The sequence below is a fragment of the Mus caroli genome, unplaced genomic scaffold (genome assembly GCF_978045245.1).
Source record: "Mus caroli unplaced genomic scaffold, Mus_caroli_1 scaffold_12, whole genome shotgun sequence".
NCBI lineage: Eukaryota > Metazoa > Chordata > Mammalia > Rodentia > Muridae > Mus > Mus caroli.
In genome coordinates this window covers 10828475-10849614 of record NW_028227267.1, presented here as the reverse complement: position 1 = coordinate 10849614, position 21140 = coordinate 10828475, and the positions used below count along the sequence as shown (strand labels likewise).

The following is a 21140-nucleotide window of genomic DNA, read 5'->3' as shown; positions in this document are numbered from 1 at the left end:
TATTTTCTCCCAGCATATTGAGACACCTAGACAGAGGCAAAAGAATGACTAGGGATCTGACAGGGACTAGCTAGGCCAGTGCCATGATGGCTAAAAGCAAAGGCATTCAAGGTCCTTACTGGAAAATGAGTGAAAGACATTAGTGTCTGCAGTGGAGAGAAAGAGAGAACTCAGAGAAAGTAACTAAACCTGACACCTGACATGAGGGAAACAGAGTCTGTGGCCTGAAGGTCCCCATCAGGCTGAAGAACAAACACGGGGGTTGACCTGAACAAGTGACCTTAAGAATCAAAGACTGGGGTCAGAGAAGGCTGTCTCTGTGTCTCCCTTGGTAATTTCAGAGGTCCTGCTGTTTGTGGTGATGAGGCAGAGGCTGGGGTGGGAAGGGTCAGGCAACAGCAGAATGGAGGAGGTGTTAGTCATGATGAAATCAGGAAGCCAAGAGGCCCAGTGCTTAGAGAGATTTTCTCCAGACATCAAAGTCACCTAAAATGATGAAGCAGGACCCAAAAGACACAAAGCAGTTACACACCATGTGACAGTCTTAACTAGCTAAGGAGCCAGCAACATGAAGGCCTTTGAGGGTAAAAGAACAAGAAAATCAGTTCTGAAGTCTGAGCGAGGCCTCTTTGCTCTATAACCTTCCCTCTTATTTCTTCCCAGGAGTCGACTCTTAATTTCTAACACTTACTTTCCAAATCACAGATGGACTGCCCAAGATCTTCCATTTTGCTCCAGGATTTTTCCCCTGAGCGCTAAAAATTTCAACAAATGCGCCTCCCTAGAAAATAAGAACAAGAAATACAGAGTAAAATACAACGCTATGGGAGAAATTGTATCCACCATAAGGAGTCGTCTATCTAAAACCAGTGTCCCAGCCATCTGTCAGTTAACAGGTGCAGGAAGAAACATTATCCCCGATTTTATGCCTATTTTATACCTGGCTGTATAAAAGCCACAACCATTGTGATTTGGGTCATCTTAGTAGTGAATTCGTAGGGGATCCACTTTTAGAAACATGGTAAACATCGACTGAGCCACAGAAACATTCCAGATGGTGCTCACTTACCTGACATGGACAGTGCAGATCAGATCTGCCAAGGATCCTAAAAATACCAGACTAAAGGGCTCAACCTCAATTTGTGAACTAAGCCAATACAGTCTTATTATTATGTGTGAATATAATATACTGACTGGGCTCAATCCATACTTTCTTCTTAACTTTCTGATTTTGGAGTTAATGTCTTGATTTTATTCCATCTGTCAAATGATGTTTGATGATCCATCTGTGTTGGATCACACAGGCTAGCAAACATAAATCAAGGACAATACCTGGAATACAGCAAAGGCTTAATAGTGCCATCCAAGACTATTCAACAAAGGGGAAACCTAGCTCAGACCTGTCTTCACAAGACCCAGGAAGGATTGGGGTAAATCGAAAGGGTTCTTACTAAACATCTCTGCCATGTCTTTTAAGCAAATAAAACTGTGGACAAGTAGGAAGAACAAGAGGAGCATTTCCTAGAGAGTGCTTGTTACCTACTATAAACTCAAGACCACAAAGTCATACTAATGTAAAAATGCTAAAGATATTACTAACTACCCATGTACTCTGCTCATAAAAATGGGGGAATTAAATCATTATCTCCAAGGAAGAATTTATTGCAAAATTTGAGAAGCTGAAATGAAGAATACCTATGGCTTGAATTACAAGCAGCACATGGAAAAGATCCTCTTGACTTTTTGTGAAAACTTACTACTTTTTTCCCTCAAGCACATATTTTTGCCTATGACAGCCAGACACCTTCTTCCTTCTTATTATGTGTAAAACTGGATATGGTACTGCTTCTAAGGGCAGGGCATTTTTGCTATAAATTTGAAGTTTGAGTCACCTGGGTTTATAACCCAGCCAATCTTTTCCCCCACTTCTTTCCCTCTGTTTTCTAAATTGCCCACAGTAGGCATCTGTTATTGCATAACTCTATACTTGATCTACATTAAGTGAGATTAAACGAAGTTTATTTTAAACCATAGAATACATTCCTAAAATGAAGCAAAAGAACTGCACACAGTGCTTAAAGGACAAGTAACCAGCAAGGAGGTGGTGCCTGGGGGATGGGCCACCAGGCACTCTGACAACATGCTAACAGCAAAGTGAAGATGCTATATGGACTGCTAATTTCTTTTCTTTTTTCTTTATTGGATATTTTCTTTATTTACATTTCAAATGTTATCCCCTTTCCTGGTTTCCCCTCCAAAAGCATCCTACACTCTCCCCCTGCTCCCCAACCCACCCACTCCTGCTTCCTGGCCCTGGCATTCCCCACACTGGGGCATCAAGCCTTCACAGGAGCAAGAGCCTCTTCTCCCAGTGATGTCCAAATATGCCATCCTCTGCTACATATGCAGCTAGAGCCATGAGTCCCACCATGTAAACTCTTTGGTTGGTGGTTTAGATCCTGGGAGCTCTGGGGGTACTGGTTAGTTCATATTGTTGTTCTTCCTATGGGGCTGTAAATCCCCTCAACTCCTTGGATCCTTTCTCTAGCTCCTTCATTGGGTGCCCTGTGCTCAGTGCAATGGATGGCTGTGAGCATCCACTTGTGTATTCCTCAGGCACTGACAGAGCCTCTCAGGAAACAGCTATATCAGGCTCCTGTCAGCAAGCACTTGCTGGAATCCACAATAGTGTCTGGGTTTAGTGATTGTATATGGGATGGATCCCCAGGTGGGGCAGGATCAAGAATCAACAAATGGGACCTCAGAAAACTGCAAATCTTCTATAAAACAAAGGACACTGTCAATAAGGCAAAACAGCAACCAACAGATTGGGAAAAGATCTTTACCAATCCTACATCAACTAGAGGGCAAATATCCAATATATACAAAGAACTCAAGAAGTTAGACTCCAGAAAACCAAATATCCCTATTAAAAATGGGGTACAGAGCTAAACAAAGAATTCTCAACTGAGGAATACCAAATGGCTGAGAAGCACCTGAAAAAATGTTCAACATCCTTAATCATCAGGGAAATGCAAATCAAAACAATCCTGAGATTCCACCTCACACCAGTCAGCATGCCTAAGATCAAAAACTCAGGTGACAGCAAATGCTGGCGAGGATGTGGAGAAAGAGGAACACTCCTCCATTGCTGGTGAGATTACAAGCTGGTACAACCACTCTGGAAATCAGTTTGGTGGTTCCTCAGAAAACTGGACATAGTACTACCAGAGGATCCCGAAATACCTCTCCTGGGCATATATCCAGAAGATGTTCCAACTGGTAATAAGAACACATGCTCCACTGTGTTCATAGCAGTCTTATTTATAATAGCCAAAAGCTGGAAAGAACCCAGATGTCCCTCAAGAGAGGAATGGATACAGAAAATGTGGTACATTTACACAATGGAGTACTACTCAGCTATTAAAAAACAATGAATTCATGAAATTCTTAGGCAAATTGGATGCATCTGGAGAATATCATCCTGAGTGAGGTAACCCAATCCCAAAAGAACACACATAATATGCACTCACTGATAAGTGGATATTATTATTTATTTATTTATTTTTGGTTTTTCGATTAGTGGATATTAGCCCCAAAACTCGGAATACCCAAGATACAATTCACAAACCACATGAAACTCAAGAAGAAGGAAGACCAAAGTGTGGATACTTCGATCCTTCTTAGAAGGGGGTACAAAACACCCACGGAAGGCGTTACAGAGAAAAGGGAGGAGCAGAGACTGAAGGAACGCTAATTTTAAGATGAGTACAGAAGACCTGGGGCAGAAGAGTTGGTGCAGGAAGCCTTTCATTGGACAAGGTGACTGAACTCTCTCAGAAGCAGCCTGTCCAAATGCAATACTTAGATCAGACTAGCTTGGGAGTTGCTCTAAAAAGTAGACCGGCAAACCCCACCTACACATCTTCTTTCTCCAGATCTAGAGGGAGGGCCAGGAAATCTGTACTTCTGTAAGTACTCCCCAACTAATCCTGATGCACCCCCAGGCTGCAGTCACAAACAGGAAAAATTACTCGTGCTTACTTTAATTCTGGGTTTAAAAGGGCTCATTCTGGAATTCATTTACTTTTCTACTTAGCTCTGAGATACCAGAGGGCATCAAGAGTGAAAACCCCAGGTGTTTAACAACTCAGGATTTCTGGGTTCTGTGCTGGAGATTGTGATTCCGGGTGTGTGGAATGGAAGAGGGTCATGACCTGCTTTGTTATCAGAACCACTGATTCTGCACAGGAAAGCACTGCGCTGGAGCGTGCACACGTCAAGGTCATGACAACTTATCCACTAATTATTTTTCATCCCGGGAGTGGAAGATAGATTCACACCCAGAACACCAGCGAGCTCACCCCGGAGGAGAAAGCCAGACAGTGTGGAAGTCCTTTTGGGTTACCTGGTACTCATTTTTGAACATTCCCGCAGAGGGCCCTGGGTTTGGCAGGCACAGTTTGCTGGCTGGAGAAGGACAGGCAGAGCCCGCTCTGGGCCCCGCTGGCTCGGGCTCGCCTCGGTACCTCGCGCCTGCAGTCAGCTGAGCCTCCAGCCGCCGACCCGCGCCATTCTGGTCCCTGCTTGGAGCGCCGCGGCAGGGGGTGGCACAGCGGCCTGCGGGCTCCGCCGAGTGACTGTGTGTAACCTACGTGACCGCCCTGCAGCTACCTCCGGGCACAAACCGACCGCGCCCGCGGGAACCGCGCAGCCCGCTCCGGGGCTTTGCTACTGCGCCCATTGGCTCCCCGGAGGCGCCTGCGCACTTAGCCCTTCAGAGTGCGTTCCCTCTGGCTGCTGAGCCGTTGCTCAGGCAACTGAGGGACTGGTCCACCTGTAACAGCTGGTAACTCACCAGCCCAAAAGGTGTAGGGTTCCTTAAGCCAGGGTCTCGCTCGGATCTTGTATCTTCACATCGCCTCTAAGTAGTAACTCTGTTAACGGCTGTTTGGTAAGGCGGTCTTTGATTCCTACCCTCCCATACTTGGGTTCTTTGAGAAATAACAAAATGTTAGTTTGGGAAGAGCTAGGAAATGAGGGTGTTTATTCAAAGTCGTTGAACCCCTTCAAAGGGTAAGGCTTCTTTAATCAAAGTAATGCACACTGAGGTGAGTGCTCCAGATACCATGCAGACAGGCTAGCTGTGAAACCTTAGGTCCTACCTGCACCCCACCCGGGTGTGTTAAGGAAGGCAGTAATGAAATGAATGTGAAAATAATCTCGACTTGGGCTGAATGCCATGAACACAGATAGGAAGCAGCCCTGGAAGAGAGTTTTAGTTTGCTGTGGTTATTGTAAAAAGTTAGCACAAAAGTGTCTTGAGAATGAGACAAATGTATTCTCTTGTAGTTCAGAAAGTTGGAAATACAAAACGAAGGAGTCAGCGGGGCTGCATTCCTTCTGAAGACCTGAGGAGAATCCTTTTGGTAATTGTCATCCCTTGGCTACAGCTCACCATCCTGTCACCCTCTCTCCCCTGTGTGTCGACTTTGTAGTCTCTAATGAGAATACATGTGAAGACAGGCAAAGCCTTTATTAGTTATTTTTTTCCGTTACTGTCACAAAATACCTGACAAAAGCAACCCAAGGAAGAGTAATCCGACATGGCAAGTGTAATTTAACTTGTAAGACCCACATCCTCAGGGACCAGGTAACCTCCTGGGATGCTGGGAGTTGTAGTTCTTTGAATATAAGACTAGCTTCATGGAAAAGTATGGTAACCTATATAGGTTGGTCTCTACAAACCCTTTGCAACACTTGTCTCAGGGCCACTCACCAGGGAAATTCCAGGTATTGGTCCTGACCAAAAGCCATCTCTTGGACAGTATTGAATATCTAATAAAGCTTGCCTCAGACTGGGCCCAAAATGAAGGAATTGCTTTTTTTTCTGCAGTGAATTTCTGGATTAACACAAGAAAGGCACGGTGACAAGAACATGAGATCACACTGCATCCGTAGTCAGAACGCAGAGATGGATACTGATTCAGACCTTTCTCCATTTTATTTAGTCTAGGATCCCAGCCCCTGGGGTGGTACCATCCATGTTCAGGGTGGATCTACACCCTCAGAGACACGCCCAGAGGTCTGTCCCTCTGGTGATTCTAAATCCAGTCACAGAGGCCATTTGTACAGTTCAAACTACCTTAGTCAGCATTGATCACCTCCCTTTGACTGAGTCAGAGAATACTCCAAATTCATAGATTTTTATATGGTAAATATTGGAAATGACTGAATTGGGGGAGCGGGTTAAGTTTTATGCAATAGCAAATAACGAGCCCATTCTGTTTACTCCACTACATAAGCATTCGATCTAATACTGCTTAATGGACTCGTCTGCCCTTCATTGTAGTCTCCACCTTGACTTACCTTGTGACTGATAGATCACTTTCTCTTCCCCAAGCTTTGATAAGACCCTCCTATAATACTCGGTTAATAACGCTTTACGGTGTGGTGAGAATAGCTCTATAAAATGCAAATCCCAGGGCTGGGAAGTCAGTTTAGTCAGTCCACTACCTACCATACAAGCATTAAGACCTGAGTTTAATCCCCAGTGCCCATGGAAAAGACAGTGCATCTGTCGTCCCAGATCCAGAGGAGACAGAGAATGGAGACAGGGCCATCTCTGAAATGCTTTGGCCAGCCACTCTGGTGGAATTGGTGAGCTCCAGGTTGGGTGACAAACCCTGTCCAGAAATAAAATGAAGAGTGATGGAGAAAGATACTTGATGTCAACCTCTGCTCTTCACCCAGATCCACATGCACATGTGCACACACCAAATGAACGTGTACAGATGCCACACATCACACACACACACACAGTAAAAACACACACACACACACAAAACCCAAAGTAAATCCAGCCACGCCAATTTCCTGCTTCTCATCCTTTCATGACTTCAGAGCCTGTGTTGGTGCTGTAAAATTGAGCCTCCGCCTCCTCTCCAATTCCAGCCTACCTATTTACCCACCCTGCTTTCCTTCCAAGCACATTGAGTACTTTTTTAAAATTCATGATCATGTTTGACACGTTCCCTTTCATTGCAAGCCTTTATGGTTAAGAGTTTACTTATTAAGGATAAATTAATAACCCCAGTTAAAAATCAACTTAACTAATTGACTTTATTTGTGTGTGTGTTTGTGCATGCATGTGCACACATGTGCACACATGCACATGCATGCAAGGAGGTCACAGGACAACCTGAATGAATCAGTTCAACCACTAGCATCTCAGAGGCTGAACTCAGGTGGAAGCACTTGTGCCTATGAAAAAAAATAACAGAGCCAAACATGATAATCACTGTATATCTGTGAGTGTTATTTCTCAAGTAGTTTTGCTTTTTATTACTTATTTCTTCAATTTAAGACTGTAAGAATATAGGATCACTTGCTACAAGGCCAACAACCAGCTTCTAACCCTCTGAGCTCCTAGCACATTGAAGACACTGACAGTTGTATTTTCATTTGCAAGTTTGGTATAGGCCCATTCAGACAAAGGTTAAGTCTGAAAGCTGCCTTACTCAGATCAGCTGACATACGGTGAGAGCTGCCCTTAACACTCACAGTGGTGGTGGGCTATAAAGCAAAATAACCATATATATAGTTCTTTAAAGATATGAGCTTAAAACTGGAGATGGGACAAAATCCAATCTTATAATAGCTATTGCTTTTCTTTTATTTAGATGAATGCTAGCTATATGCAAAATCTTGGATTTGCGTATGACTTCAAGAACATCTACCAGCACTGTATGAGAGAGAAAAAGCCAGCCTCCTCAAATAACTTGGCTTAAACAAGCTATTTATGTATGTTATAAAAGACAGTGAAACTGTTTCTTTAATTGCTATAATTTTTTAAGAAGTCAGTACATTTAGTAATTGCATTAAATTGCTTAACTTAATTTGACAACATTAAGAATTAGTCACTTTACAAGCTTTAAAATGTTCATTTTTGTTCTCTGTGGAAAGTAATTTTGTGGTATATTAATATTATTAAAGGATATGGGATGGCATTTAAAACAGAATAGGCCAGAAACAGCTGTTCAAGGTGGCAGAATCTTTGTTTGCCAAAGTACCTATTTCAGTTAAATGTCTATGAGTCTCAATTTTGTAACTACTTTCTGAACTAAGAATGTACTGCTTCAACCACAATCTAGCCTATATTTTGGCTTTGGCTCATAATTTATTCATCATAGGCAGAATAAAGCCATTAGTTTTGTTATCAGAATTTGTTATGCTTCACAATAACATTAGAGTGTTTAAAACTTGAGAAGTTTAGATTTTTCCACATTGTGATTGACTGTAGGAGGAGTAATCATGCTGATAATCATAAAATATGTTTGAGCCGTATCGATTTTGTAGTCCTAAGCAAGTTGCTATTGAGAAAAATTAGTGATACCCAAGGTATCTGTTTGAGTAGTGATCTGACAGAAGTAATGTGTCCTTTGACAAGAAGGTATAACATCGCATGCTTTTTTATGTTTGTACTGTTTTTAGGTTTTCTTTTCAGATGATTCTGTTCAGCAAGATGTATGGAAACAGTTCCCTACCTTAACATAACCAAGGGTTCCAAAACTTATGCAGAGACTTGAGATTGCCAGATCCAGCTGCTGCCCGAAGGCTGTCGTAGGCAACAGCAGTACTCCAGGCACTGAATGTGAAACTGTGAATACTTTCCTAAAGTAGCTTATGGAATATCAAACATTTAGGTTTAAGAAAATGAATAGACTTGCAAGATGCATTTTAGAAAAGATTAAATTAGTTGAATGTATCTAGGTATTGAGGAAACTCTGGGGTCCTTTGTAAGGAAGAAGAATTCATACTGAGCAGCCAAAAGCAGATACATAGCCACTATATCAACAAAATTCTAAAGTGTCATATTTAGGAAGAAACAATGAGGGGGTCACTCAAGAGAACACATTCAAACACCAACAATCAGACATCTCTTCGTTGGCTCCATTGTGGCCCTGAAGGAGGTAGGAGCCACGTGGGTGGCTGTCTTCCTCCTACACTGGTGTGAAATCACATACTTCATATACCACTAGACACACCTGCGCTTTCTTTTCCCCTCTTGTTACAACACCAGTTCCCTATAGTGTCTGTCATGATACTGGGTTCTTTGGCTCCAGGGGCAGCAGCTATTCATGAGCCAGTGCAGTGGAATATTTGGAATGCTTATGGGTCCCAGCAACAGGAATTTTTAGAGTTTCTGACCCTAGGGTACCACGAAGTCAGACAACAGGCCCCTTCTCAACAGGGCTACAACAGACTAGGGGCTGCTGAGAGATAATGTCATTCCTTTTCCAAAGCCAGGCTGTATACAGATTTTAATTTAATTGTCTAGTTGAAATAGCATTGCCAATATCTGTGGTGGCAAATTTTTAGAAGACTTTCTTTCTCCTTCACCTTTCTCCCTTCCCATTATATGGATATTTATTTTATTCTGAATTAAAACATTACTTCCAAGAGAGAGGATGATGATGCTCATGAGCCTCAGGAGAAAAACAAAAGGTCACTTGTCCTCAGGAATGGAAACTTGGGAGATTCTCAACCGTCTCTCTCCAGCAGTATAAAAAGGTATTAACTCCTAGAGGGGAGACCCTAACCTGACTAGCTATCGAGAGGGTATTCTCAGACTGCTGGAATTGTAAGTTCTCTAGCTGAATATTCAGACAGTAGCATCTTTTTTTTGTATTTGTTTTTGTTTTGTGTTTTTTCGTTTTTCGAGACAGGGTTTCTCTGTATAGCCCTGGCTGTCCTGGAACCCACTCTGTAGACCAGGCTGGCCTCGAACTCAGAAATCTGCCTGCCTCTGCCTCCTGAGTGCTGGGATTAAAGGCATGCGCCACCACGCCCAGCAGTAGCACCATTTATTCAGATGTTGGAAACAGTTTCATGTAAGAAGGGTGACACTAATTTATGTAGATTTAGATGGACAGGTGAGAATTGTGACAAGCCTTTTCGTAGAAAAAAAAATCTTTTTCTAACTTTTTAGACTTTTGAATTAAATCTAAGGAAACAGTTTTTAATTTAGATATCATGACCTTTTACAGCATACTTACAGAACAAAAGGTCAGCAGTCATTGTTTCAGTCAGCTGAGGAGATTTAGTCTACAGGCACAAACATCCCCCTGGACTCAGAAGCTCAAAATAATGAAGGTTTATTTCCTGATTTTCCATTGGTTAACTGCATGCCATGTAATGCCATGCCGTCTTGCTACGTTACCAGATCAATTCCTACCTTGAATGTTGCCGTATTGAATAATGGAACACAAGCAAAGTAGAAAACCATGCAAGGGCTCTGAATACTTCTGACCAAAACTGGCAGGAGTGGTTTAAATGCTTTATCAGTTATTATTAGCTAGTTTCACATAGTGTATTTTGATCATATTCACCACCCACTCTTATTTCCTACTCACCCTACTTTGCTGTGTTTCTCTCCCCTTTGAATCCTTCAAAACAACGTGTGCTGCCAGCTCTGGGAAGTGAGGTCTTCTGCTGGAGCATGGTCAGAGAACACTGTCTCGCTCCCTCCCCTGGCAGCTAACAATGGCCAAGAGCTCCACAGTACAGGTAGCAAGCACTCTGAGTCCCTGTTCCCATCTCCACTCTCTGGCTGTGGCTTGCATTGGCTTACATAGGTATTGTCTGTGCTGTTACAACCTCTATACAGTTGCTCTGCCACGCCTAGCACACACTGTCTCCTTGAAGTCATCCCTTGCTTCTTCTGCCTCTTGCCTCTTTCTCTTCCACAGAAATCTTTAGACCTTTGGAGGAGGAGGCGCACTGTGTCTCATTCAGTGTTGAGCATCTCTTTTGGGGTGCGTAGTTTCTTATTCTCTGTAGCTTGATCAGCTGTGGGTCTTGGTGTTACTCACAATGGACTCAAAACAGAAGCTTCTCAGATGAGGGCTGATTGATCTGTGGGTATAATGATAAGTTTTGGGAGTCTGTGGGAAAGAAGTCTCTGGGAAACTTGATTTTTCCATATTCTATAACTCAAGTATGTGCTGTCTTCAGAGATAAGGCCTCACTGTTAAGTTCTGAAGAGTTACTGAGAGAAGTGACAATGGCTCATAATATTTAGAGGTTTGGGAGACCTCCCTGCTCAGCAGCTCCAAAAGAAGTAACCCATCCTGGACTGGGGGGGTTTTATTTATAAGGGTTTCCTGTATTTTAGTGACTAAAATCTAAGTTGCATGGCAAAAGCTGATGTCATGGGCAGGAATGACACTTGTTCCACATGGAAAAACACTAAATATGTTCAACAATAATCTAATATAACCTGTCACTCTCCTATTATAACACTACCTTTTACATTATTCTCTTTGCTACATAAAATATTCTCTACTCATAAAACTAAAAAAATGGGAGTGAACAAATATCTAATAAACATTTGAAGAGTGACAAATGATATATCTATATGATTGAATATTCACCAATACAAATAAATCAAGTATTGATGCACAGTACAACAAGATGGATCATGAAACCATTATAGTAAGTGAAAATCACCATCAAATGATATGAGTTTATGTATATTGTATGTCTAGGTCTTATTTTTATAGAGTCAGAAATTAGATGAGTGGTAGTCATAGTCTACAGGTGGAGGAGAATGGCACTGGCTGTTTATGGGAGCAGGTATTCTCTGGATGGTGAGGAAGAGGCTCTGAGAGTTAATATCCATGATGGTTACACAACTCTGTGAATCAATAATAACCACTGTATTTGAATGTGCATGAAGTTTTTACCAAAACAAGCTAAAAATTTGCATGATGTATATACAATTGAAAATTTTCTTTGGAATGAACAATAGATTTAGAAATTTCACTGGAGCCGGGCAGTGGTGGTGCACACCTTTAATCCCAGCACCTGGGAGGCAGAGGCAGGTGGATTTCTGAATTCGAGGCCAGCCTAGTCTACAGAGTGAGTTCCAGGACAGCCAGGGCTACACAGAGAAACCCTGTCTCGAAAAGACCCCACCAAAAAAAAATTCACTGGATATCTGTTTATAAGAATGAACATTTCTTTGAGTTTTTAAAAGCCCACACCATTCCCAGTTTGCTCTCTCTCTGCCTTGTGCTTGTGGGTCAAGATGTAAGCTCTCAGCTATCTCCCCAGCACCATGCCTGCCTGCCTGATGCCAGACATGGTCAGATGCCAACCATCTAATAAACTACAAACAAACAAAAAAAGAAAAAGGAGAAAAGAAAAAAGAAAGACATTTCTGGCACAAGATTAGTAAAATAAGCAAGGACTTTATACTATACATTTGCATTCTTTCATGATGGTAGGTATGGAACATCTAAGCTGTGATTGGAAAGATTTTTCTGCCAGCCTTGACACAGGACCTGGATTCTCAACTGGAAGCAGGGATATCTGGGAGGCATATAATAAATACGCACAGACAACTCTTGAGTGTAAGCTGACAGACAAGTTTCAAGGCTTGAAGATGTTCTCTCTCCCCCTCTCCCTTTCCCTCTCCCTCCCTTTCCCTCTTCCTTCCCTTCCCTTCCCTCTCCCTTCCCTCTTCCTCCCACCCTCCCTCCCACCCCTCCCCCTCTCCCTCCCCTCCCCCTTCCTTCCCCCTCCCCTCTCCCCATCCCTCTCACTTGTTCTCTTGCAGCTTGAGGCTGCAGGCACTCTGCACCCTCCTGTGCACTTTCCACACTTTCCTGTATGCTTTCCTTTTCTCCCACTTCCCCCACATATCTTATACATTCTCTTTTCACTCACACACACTCTCCACACACTCTCTCCTTGCCTTTACCTTGCCCTAGTCTTTTATTGTTATTCCAAAAAGCAGGTAGAAAGCTCAGAGCTCCAATGTTAGCTCTATATAGTTTCTTGTGAAGCTCTAATAATTATTATTATTTGACATTTATTATTAAATGACATGGGCAAAGCTGCCAGGCAGTGGCCAAAACGAGTCAAGTTAACCCTTCACTCAGCAGTTCCAATAGCTTTCTGCTTCTGTACATTGCATACAATGACTCTCTTAAGAGTTCCAGTGTTTTGGCTTAATTTTACTAGTATAAAATTTTATGTATTCTATATTTTCTATACATTTCTAAAGGAGACCAGGAACCACTCTTAAATGTTGTGCAAAACTCATTTCATAACTTCAACAGCTTTTTCCTTTCTCGGGGTCCCAATATTCTCTGCTTCATTTTTCTAATAACTTCTTCAAATTTTCTTTGAAAGTCAAACATTAGTCTGAAACTGCCATTGTGCAGTTATTACATTGTTTCCAAGATGAGAGCGCACAGCATGCACCTGGGCCATTAGGACTGTGCTATGCGGTGCCCTGATGCCTCAATTTTTAATTGTTTAAGAATCATCACACCGAGGAGCATCTAGTTTCACAGAATTCACCAGAGCAGAAGGAGAAAGAAATAGGAAAGTCAGATATAATAGAATAATTATGCACACCAAGGCCAACTGAAAAGCAGTCGCACACAAATGGATTCTATACAACCATTGTCCAGGGCTAAGGTTAGGAGAAATGAGAACAACTTTTTTACAAAGTGCTGCCCACGGGCTTCTGAGATGTCTCCAACGAGGCATGCTGCAGGTAGTTTCTTATTTTAGATGGTGGGTCCCCTGGAAGGATGTGTCTCCTGCTTCTCAGGGTCCCAGATGCCATCTATATCATAGTATGCTGTCCCCAGTATTTGTCCATGCTTTTGGATAGAAAATTCAAGACCAAAACTCTCCAGCAGCATTTAATGCAATTCCTTATAGGGACTTTTATAAAATTCTGGATATGTTTTTACATAGATTAAAATTATGTCTTACAAGTTTATGAAAATAAAAACCACCTTGAATAAACAAAATGATTTTCAAAAAAGAAACAGTTGAAAGACTTTTAGTCCTAATTTAAAACTAATAATTTTCAAGACTGTGGTATTGGCATAAAGATGTCTTAACAGAATACAGCAGAGAGAGGGGGAAATGAACTTTGTAGTGAATTTGTATTCGACAAATATGTCAAGGAAATTCATTAGAGAAAGGATAGCATCTTCAATAAATAGTATTGGAGCAATTGGATATCAAAACAATGTACTTTCTTTATCTGTAGATATACATAAAATCAGTCTTAAGTGAAAAGTGAGCAGGTGTTTCATTAAAGAAGAGTTGGAGATGGCCATGTAGGGAAGTTCATGTTTGTAATCTCAGCACTTGGGAGGCTGAGGTAGGATTGCCATAAATTCAAAGCCAGCCTGGCCTACATAGCAAGTTTTAGGCTAGCCTAGACTATAGAGTAGGACTTTGTCATAAATAACATGGAAGAGAGAAAAGAAAAATAAAACAAAATTAAGAAAGCACAGTAACAGGATTGACTATTGAGTTTATGTAAGGATTCTCAACATCATTTGGCATTAGAGAAAATGAAAATTAAAACCACATTGAAAAACAGTTCATGCCCACTGTAATCTTTATAGTACGTTAATTACAAATGTGAGAAAATGCTGAGAAACAGAAATATTGGTATATTTCTAGTAAGAATGTAAAACCTTAGTCATCTTCATAAACAGTTTGGAAGTTTCTCAAAAAGTTAAATATCAAAGTATTTATACCAGCTATCAACTTTACCTGTAGGCATTTACTCAAAAGAGGTGCAAACCTCTATACAAAGATACTTTGAAAATTCCCAGCAACACTACGTATCACAGCTGAAACTGAAACAACCTAAATGTCTATCAGCTACTCAGTAGACATTTGTGATAGATCTATAATGAAATATTATTCATGAACCCAAACAATGAGCTGATGATAATGTCTACATAATGGTTAGATTCCAATGACAGGCTAAACAAAAGGAGTGTGTGTACTGGATGATTGTAAACTCATACTATATGATTCAATTTATTATGTTGAGAGCAGGGTCATGCCTGAATTTGGACTTGAAGTATGGAGGGAACTGTCATGGATTTGAAGAATCTTTTGGGGAAAGTGGGATGTTTGGATGCTTATTGATAATGCTTATTGATAATGCTTATTGATAATGCTTATTGATGGAAATCATGGCACTATTCTTTAAACTTGAGAAGCATCATTTAAAGGACTCACATGCCAAAACATAAGAAGATGACAAGTCATGGCTGAAAAGGCTACTTCATTTTGCTCTCTGCAGAGGAATCACGATGAGATGGCTGAGTCTCCATCATTGGCAACTTAAATGTGGACTTAAGCCGTAGCTATCTAAACACTAATAAGAAGCTTTTTTTGAAGTGCATTTAGGGCATTTTTTTTTTTTAATTCTCTGAAAGTTTCAGCAGCCTCTTCCACTCTCTAAATCTCATTGGGATTCAAGTTGTCAGCTTCTTTATCCTTCACATAGATTCTTGTGGTTGTTTTTGATCCTAAACTTCTCCGAAGTTTGATTTTCAGGATGCAGATATTGCTCCAGTTTGGTATTACAATAAAGAGATTTGTGTTCTCTACATTAAAATATCTTGCTGGGCAATGAGGGGATGGAAATAACTTTTTAAAAAAACAAAGCCCAAGTTTTTCTGGCTTGAAAATTAATTTGGATAGTTAACTTGTGTCTAAGAACAATAGACCTCCCAACAAAGGCCTTTCTCTGATACAGTGCTAAGGGCTGAGTGTTGCTTATTGGCACTTATTCATAGATCTTGAGCTTCACTCAGTAAATATTTTTGAATAACTCTTCTTGCTAAGAATATATCAGTGAATATCATATAAGTGGAAAATAAAGAAATTAGCAAGATAATTTTCCAAGAGTGGCCAATGGAACACTTGTGAACAGGCTGATGAGAGAAAACTGTTGGAGTTGCAAGTAAGCTCATATCAGACAGGTGAGACACAACTTTTCCTTTGAGAAACTGGAAAACATCATTGCTTGCTTGCTTGCTTGCTTTCTTTCTTTCTTTCTTTCTTTCTTTCTTTCTTTCTTTCTTTTTTTTTTTTTTTTTTTGGTTTTTTGAGACAGGGTTTCTCTGTATAGCCCTGGCTGTCCTGGAACTCACTTTGTAGACCAGGCTGGCCTCGAACTCAGAAATCCGCCTGCCTCTGCCTCCCGAGTGCTGGGATTAAAGGTGTGCGCCACCATTTCTGACCAATATAAAAGAAAAAAACTTCAGGAGCCATTGTGTGTGGAGTGTTCCCGAGAATAGGACACTTTAGTACTAGAGTACGTGGCTTGTAGGTTACAATAAAAAGTATGGATTTTAATGGAATTGAGAGAAAATGCCAGGAAAATGATGTTTGAGAGTAGAGGAAGATATAGAATAATATCACACACACACACACAGATGTTGTTTGGATTTTAAGGCTGAATCTTGATGTGTAGTCAAGGTTTGCTTGGAACTCACAGTCTTGCTCCTTCAGCTTTCTGGGTGCTGAGATTACAGGTATCAGCTACCATATTCATCCTGATGTATCTTAGGAAACATAAGCATGGCTGCCAAATATAATATTGAATGAGACAGGCAATGAAGGTAACACCAAAACACCAACCTAAAGGCTTTGGCTTATTTAGAAAAGGAAGGACACATATTCCATTGAGGTAGCAGTAGAGAAGAGAAAAAAATGGGACAGGGAGATGAGTGGAATGGGGGTGCATGATGTGACATAAAGAATCAACAAAGAGTTAAAAACACAATTATAAATAATTTATAACTATGATATGTTAGCATGTAATTATAATATAAATAAATATGTGATAATTATATAATACATTAAATATAATTTCACTATGTAGAAAGGTTATTTAAAGCCTTATTATAAAATTGTCATATAGAAAATCTCCATGTTGAGGCTAGACAAGTTGCTCAGTAGTTAAAGTTCTTGTCATATAAGCAAGAAGACTAGAGTTTGGATCATCAGAACCTGTGTAAATGCTCAATGGGTGTGGCAGTCCACCTACAATTTCTAACCTCAGAATGGAGAGACAAGAAACCACCAGAACAAATCTGTTAACAAGAGTAACTGAATGCCAAGTTCTGGATTTGGATGAGAGATTCTGCCTCAAAGACTAAGGAATAAGATTCTCAAATCAACCTTGGATCCCTGGAACACACAAGCTCGTGAATATGCACCTATATACACATATGCATACACACACACACACATGCGTGCATGCACACATGCACACACAAATACACGTGGAAAGAAAAAAGAAATAACTCTATTGTCCAATCTGATTTGTATCCTTTTCAACTTTTATTACGTTGGCCAATGTTAAGAGTTGATGGGCAGTTGATGCCAGAGCAGAAAGTTGGCTTCAATGACTATTCCCAGGGTAGAGGAAGGGAGGAGCAGAAGAGGCAAACAATGGTTTCTCTTCATGTAGTCTCTGATGTTTTACTCCATAGGTTTTTCTGCACTAACTCTGATTATTCAAGTACTACATCAAAAGGTTGTTTTCCTTGATTATTGAGATTCTTTTTGCATAGTTTGACATTTTATACTTACAAAATATCCATTCTTCTTCATCCTAATATTGGCCCTGGACACAGTGCAAATATTTCCTCATTTTACAAGAGAAATGACAATTTAGACTTTGATGAGAAACCTCATCTTTTAATTATATTGGTTAATTAGTAAAAAAGTAAAAATGCAATAATGGCCAGAAAGAGCATAAGATATTCTACCATAAAACACGCTAACATCATGAATACCTACAGCACTAAGCATTAGGAAACTTGAATTCTGGCCTTAACATGCCTACATGACACCAACTTTCAGACTTCACATTTGTTTTGGTTTGGTTTTGGTTTTTGGTTTTTTGGGGTTTTTTTTGTTTGTTTGTTTTTGGGGGGTTTTTTGTTTTGTTTTTTTGTTGTTGTTGTTTTGGTTTTTGTTTGTTTTGTTTTGTTTTGTTTGTTTTTACATTATTAAAGTAAATATCTTTAACCCTATGAATAGGAAGTATAGCTATTATTAATTTTAAGTTCCAGCTAGCATATACAAACCAGATTCACAATTATTTCAGCCTGGGTTATTTGTTGTAAAATCCTGTTCAATTCCTTATTATGTAAGGGACATGAATTCTACACTACGTGTTTCAATGTAATTCTTTGTGTTGAAGCAACAGTAGACATTTGGAAAAAACATGTCTATTCTCCTCAGATGCATTAGGCTACTAGAATTAGGATTCAATAAAATAAAAGTGTGTATTCCACATTCCTGTTCCCCACCTAAGATCCTAGATGGAGAACATGGCTAGAGTCTGACAGAAAACAGAACTGTGTAGAATTGGTAGATGTACCTTACACTGTAATCATCATCTATGTTATTTCTATATGACCATGAACTAGAGTCAAAATAAACCTTTTTACTTTTAACCTGATTCTTCTTGAGCATTTTGTCCCAATAGTGGAAAGGTACTTAACACATCCTATGCTAGATTTCAATTCAGAAAGAAAAAAATTTGAAGATTTGTGTCTCTTTGACATACTTTCAGCTGGTGAGGATAGTAGACAGAGGGATTGTAAAGATGTATTCCAAGTTCTGAAAGATCAAGCCTACCAACCTAAACTATCATCTACTAAACTACCTATTATAATTGGAGAAATACAAACTATCCATGATAAAAACAGCCTAATGGAATACATAACCACTAAGCCAGGTCCACAGAGAATACTGGAAGAAATACTTTATACAGAAGAGAAGGATAAACATACCCATGAGGTCACAGTAGGGGGGAGGTTAAACAGTATCAGGACAGTTAATGGGAAGAAAAACATTACAGAATCAACTAAATGACTTAATCAGTACACATCTTTCAGTAATTACTCTGAATTGGTCTCAACTCACCAATAAAAAGACATAAACTAGCAGATAGGATTAGAGAAGAGAAGCTGTCGTTGCTTTTTTTCTAAGCAGTACACTTAACCATTGAGGATGAGACACTACTCCAGGATATGAAAGAATGGGAGAAAGAAATGGAACAAGCAGGCACAGCTATCCATTATAAGACAAAAATAAACTTTAAGCCAAAATTAGTCAGAAGAGACTTTAAAAGGCCACTTCATATTCCTTATGGAAACAATATGTCAAGAGGTTATTATAATTGTAAATACATACACCAAACACAGGTCCACTCAATTTCATAAAACAAACATAAAGTCAGAGATGAGCCTGAACACAGTAATTAGATTTCAATATTCCACTCTCACTACTAGACAGGTCATCAAAGACAAAAAGTAAACAGAGGCACTGAAGTTAAATAAAGTTCTACATCAAATGGAGCAAATAGATATAGAACACTCCACCCAAACACTAACAAATACTTATTACAAGCTCATGTTAATTTCTCAAGAATAGACCACCTATTAGGGCACACAGCAATTCTCAGCAAGTTTAGGAAAATTGAAATATCCTGTATTCTCTCTGACCCCAACAAATAAAGCTATATATCAACAGTGTGAGTAACTATAGAAAGTATACAAATTCATGGAGATGAAAGAGAATACTGATGAACAATGAATGAGTCACTGAAGGAGTTAAGAAGAAAAACCTGTACAATCCTGAATGAAAATGAAAGCAAAGTATATGGTGTACTATTATGGCAGTTCCAAGAGAAGTTTACAGCTAAAGTGCCTCTATGAAAAAGTCAGTGAAATGTCAAAAAACAAAACAACCCCCCCAAACCCAAACCAAAACAAAAAAACAAAAAAACAAAACAAAAACAAACAAACAAACAAAAAACCCAAAAAATCCAAAACTTTATGAGATACCTTAAGAACTTGGAAAAACAAGAATAAATCAAAGAGTAGATAGAAATAATTAAGTCAGTGGAGAAATCAACGAAATAGGAAATAGGATCAACAACAAAAATACAAAGAATCAATACTACAAAGAGCTAACTCTTTCAAAAGATAATCAAGATTGACAAAGCTCTGGTCAATTTAACAAAAAAAAGAGAAGACACAAATTAATGAAATCATAAAGAGAAAGAGATTATAGCAGATACCAACAAAATTCAAAAAATAATAAACTCATATTTTTAGAACCTGTTTTCCATCAGATTAGAAGATGTAAAAGAAATAGGTGAGTTTTTAGATACATATGACATACAGATTTACACCAAGATAAAACCTTTAAACAAAGCATTTAAACAAATCTATAAATTATCAATTAGATTGAAGTAGCTATAAAATGTCTCAACTTAAAAAATACTAGTTCATGGATTCACTGCAGAATTGTATTAGATCTTCAAAGAACTAACACCAGTGTCGCTTGAAATGGAAATTTCTGGATTCTTTAGAGATCCATTTGTGTTATGTGATATCTTTCTGGAAACTGTCTTAAGAGAAGATTTTTTTTTCTCTTGAAGTATACACGTGGTGTTTTTCTAGAGGCAGCCTAGAAAAAGGGCATGTGATGTTTTGCTAGAGGGAATGATTGAGAGAACATGTGATGTTGGGATATAAATATAGCCCAATGGACAATGGATGATGCTGGATGGTATTGGTTTACCTTGTCATTCTTTGCTGGTCTTTGTTGGGCTTTGCTGATGCTGGTCTTCACTGACCAAGCTTTGTGATATTGGATTACCTTGCCACTCTTTGCTGGTCATTTTTCATCATGATTTCATAAAGAGAAACACCACCAAAGAACTTCTGGTTTTTCCGGAAGCTTCCCGTCCCTTCTGTGGATCCCAGAACTTCTGGTGGTGTTCTGGCAGCTTCGTGCCACTTCTGTGGACTCCAGACAATTGGAAGAGCTTCGTGGTTTCTTCTGAATCAAACTGCTATTGCTGATTCATGAATGGTGTTTGCTAGTGGATAAACTGCCACTGCTGATTCCTGGGAACTGAACTGCTAATATCCTGACAACCCAGGTTAGATTTGATCCAAAGAACTATTTCTAAAAAGTCCACATCCTCTTTTGCCCTATTAATGTTTCCTTTCCACTACTTGTGGTGGGTGGTGGCCTAGAAGGGAGGTTAAAACATTTAAGAACCCTTATTAAAGGTAGGATTTGAAAGATACAAGCCTAAGCCACTTGAATTATTTCACAAAATTGAAAACTTTCCAAGTCTTTTAATAAAACCAGTATTATCCTGATGTCAAAACCAGATAGACACAACAAAAATCACAGAGCAATTTCCTCCATGAATAGAAATGGAAAATTCCCATTACAATACTTGTTAACCAAGTTTAAGATGAACG

At 39.7% G+C, this 21140-nt stretch overlaps 1 protein-coding gene and 1 long non-coding RNA gene across 3 annotated transcripts in view; one reads left to right on the top strand and one right to left on the bottom strand.

The window, feature by feature from the left end:
* Positions 1-4729, bottom strand: part of Cfap20dc (CFAP20 domain containing) — a 248739-nt gene extending 244010 nt beyond the window's left edge. Inside the window, exons 1-2 of one of the 2 annotated variants that reach the window (XM_029468705.2) lie at positions 4409-4729; positions 692-781 (exon numbers count right to left, since the gene is read on the bottom strand). In XM_029468705.2, the coding sequence (XP_029324565.1) occupies positions 692-781; positions 4409-4429 (111 nt within the window). In that variant the 5' untranslated portion in view covers positions 4430-4729. Of the gene's footprint in view, positions 1-691; positions 782-4408 lie in introns of those variants that run through there. The other variant, XM_085828372.1, reaches the window with a different exon arrangement.
* Positions 4730-4796: 67 nt separating this feature from the next.
* Positions 4797-8190, top strand: LOC110309569 (uncharacterized). The gene is made up of 3 exons (XR_002379717.1): positions 4797-4954; positions 5353-5429; positions 7683-8190. It is a non-coding gene; the product is annotated as an uncharacterized LOC110309569 (long non-coding RNA).
* Positions 8191-21140: the final 12950 nt, after the last annotated feature.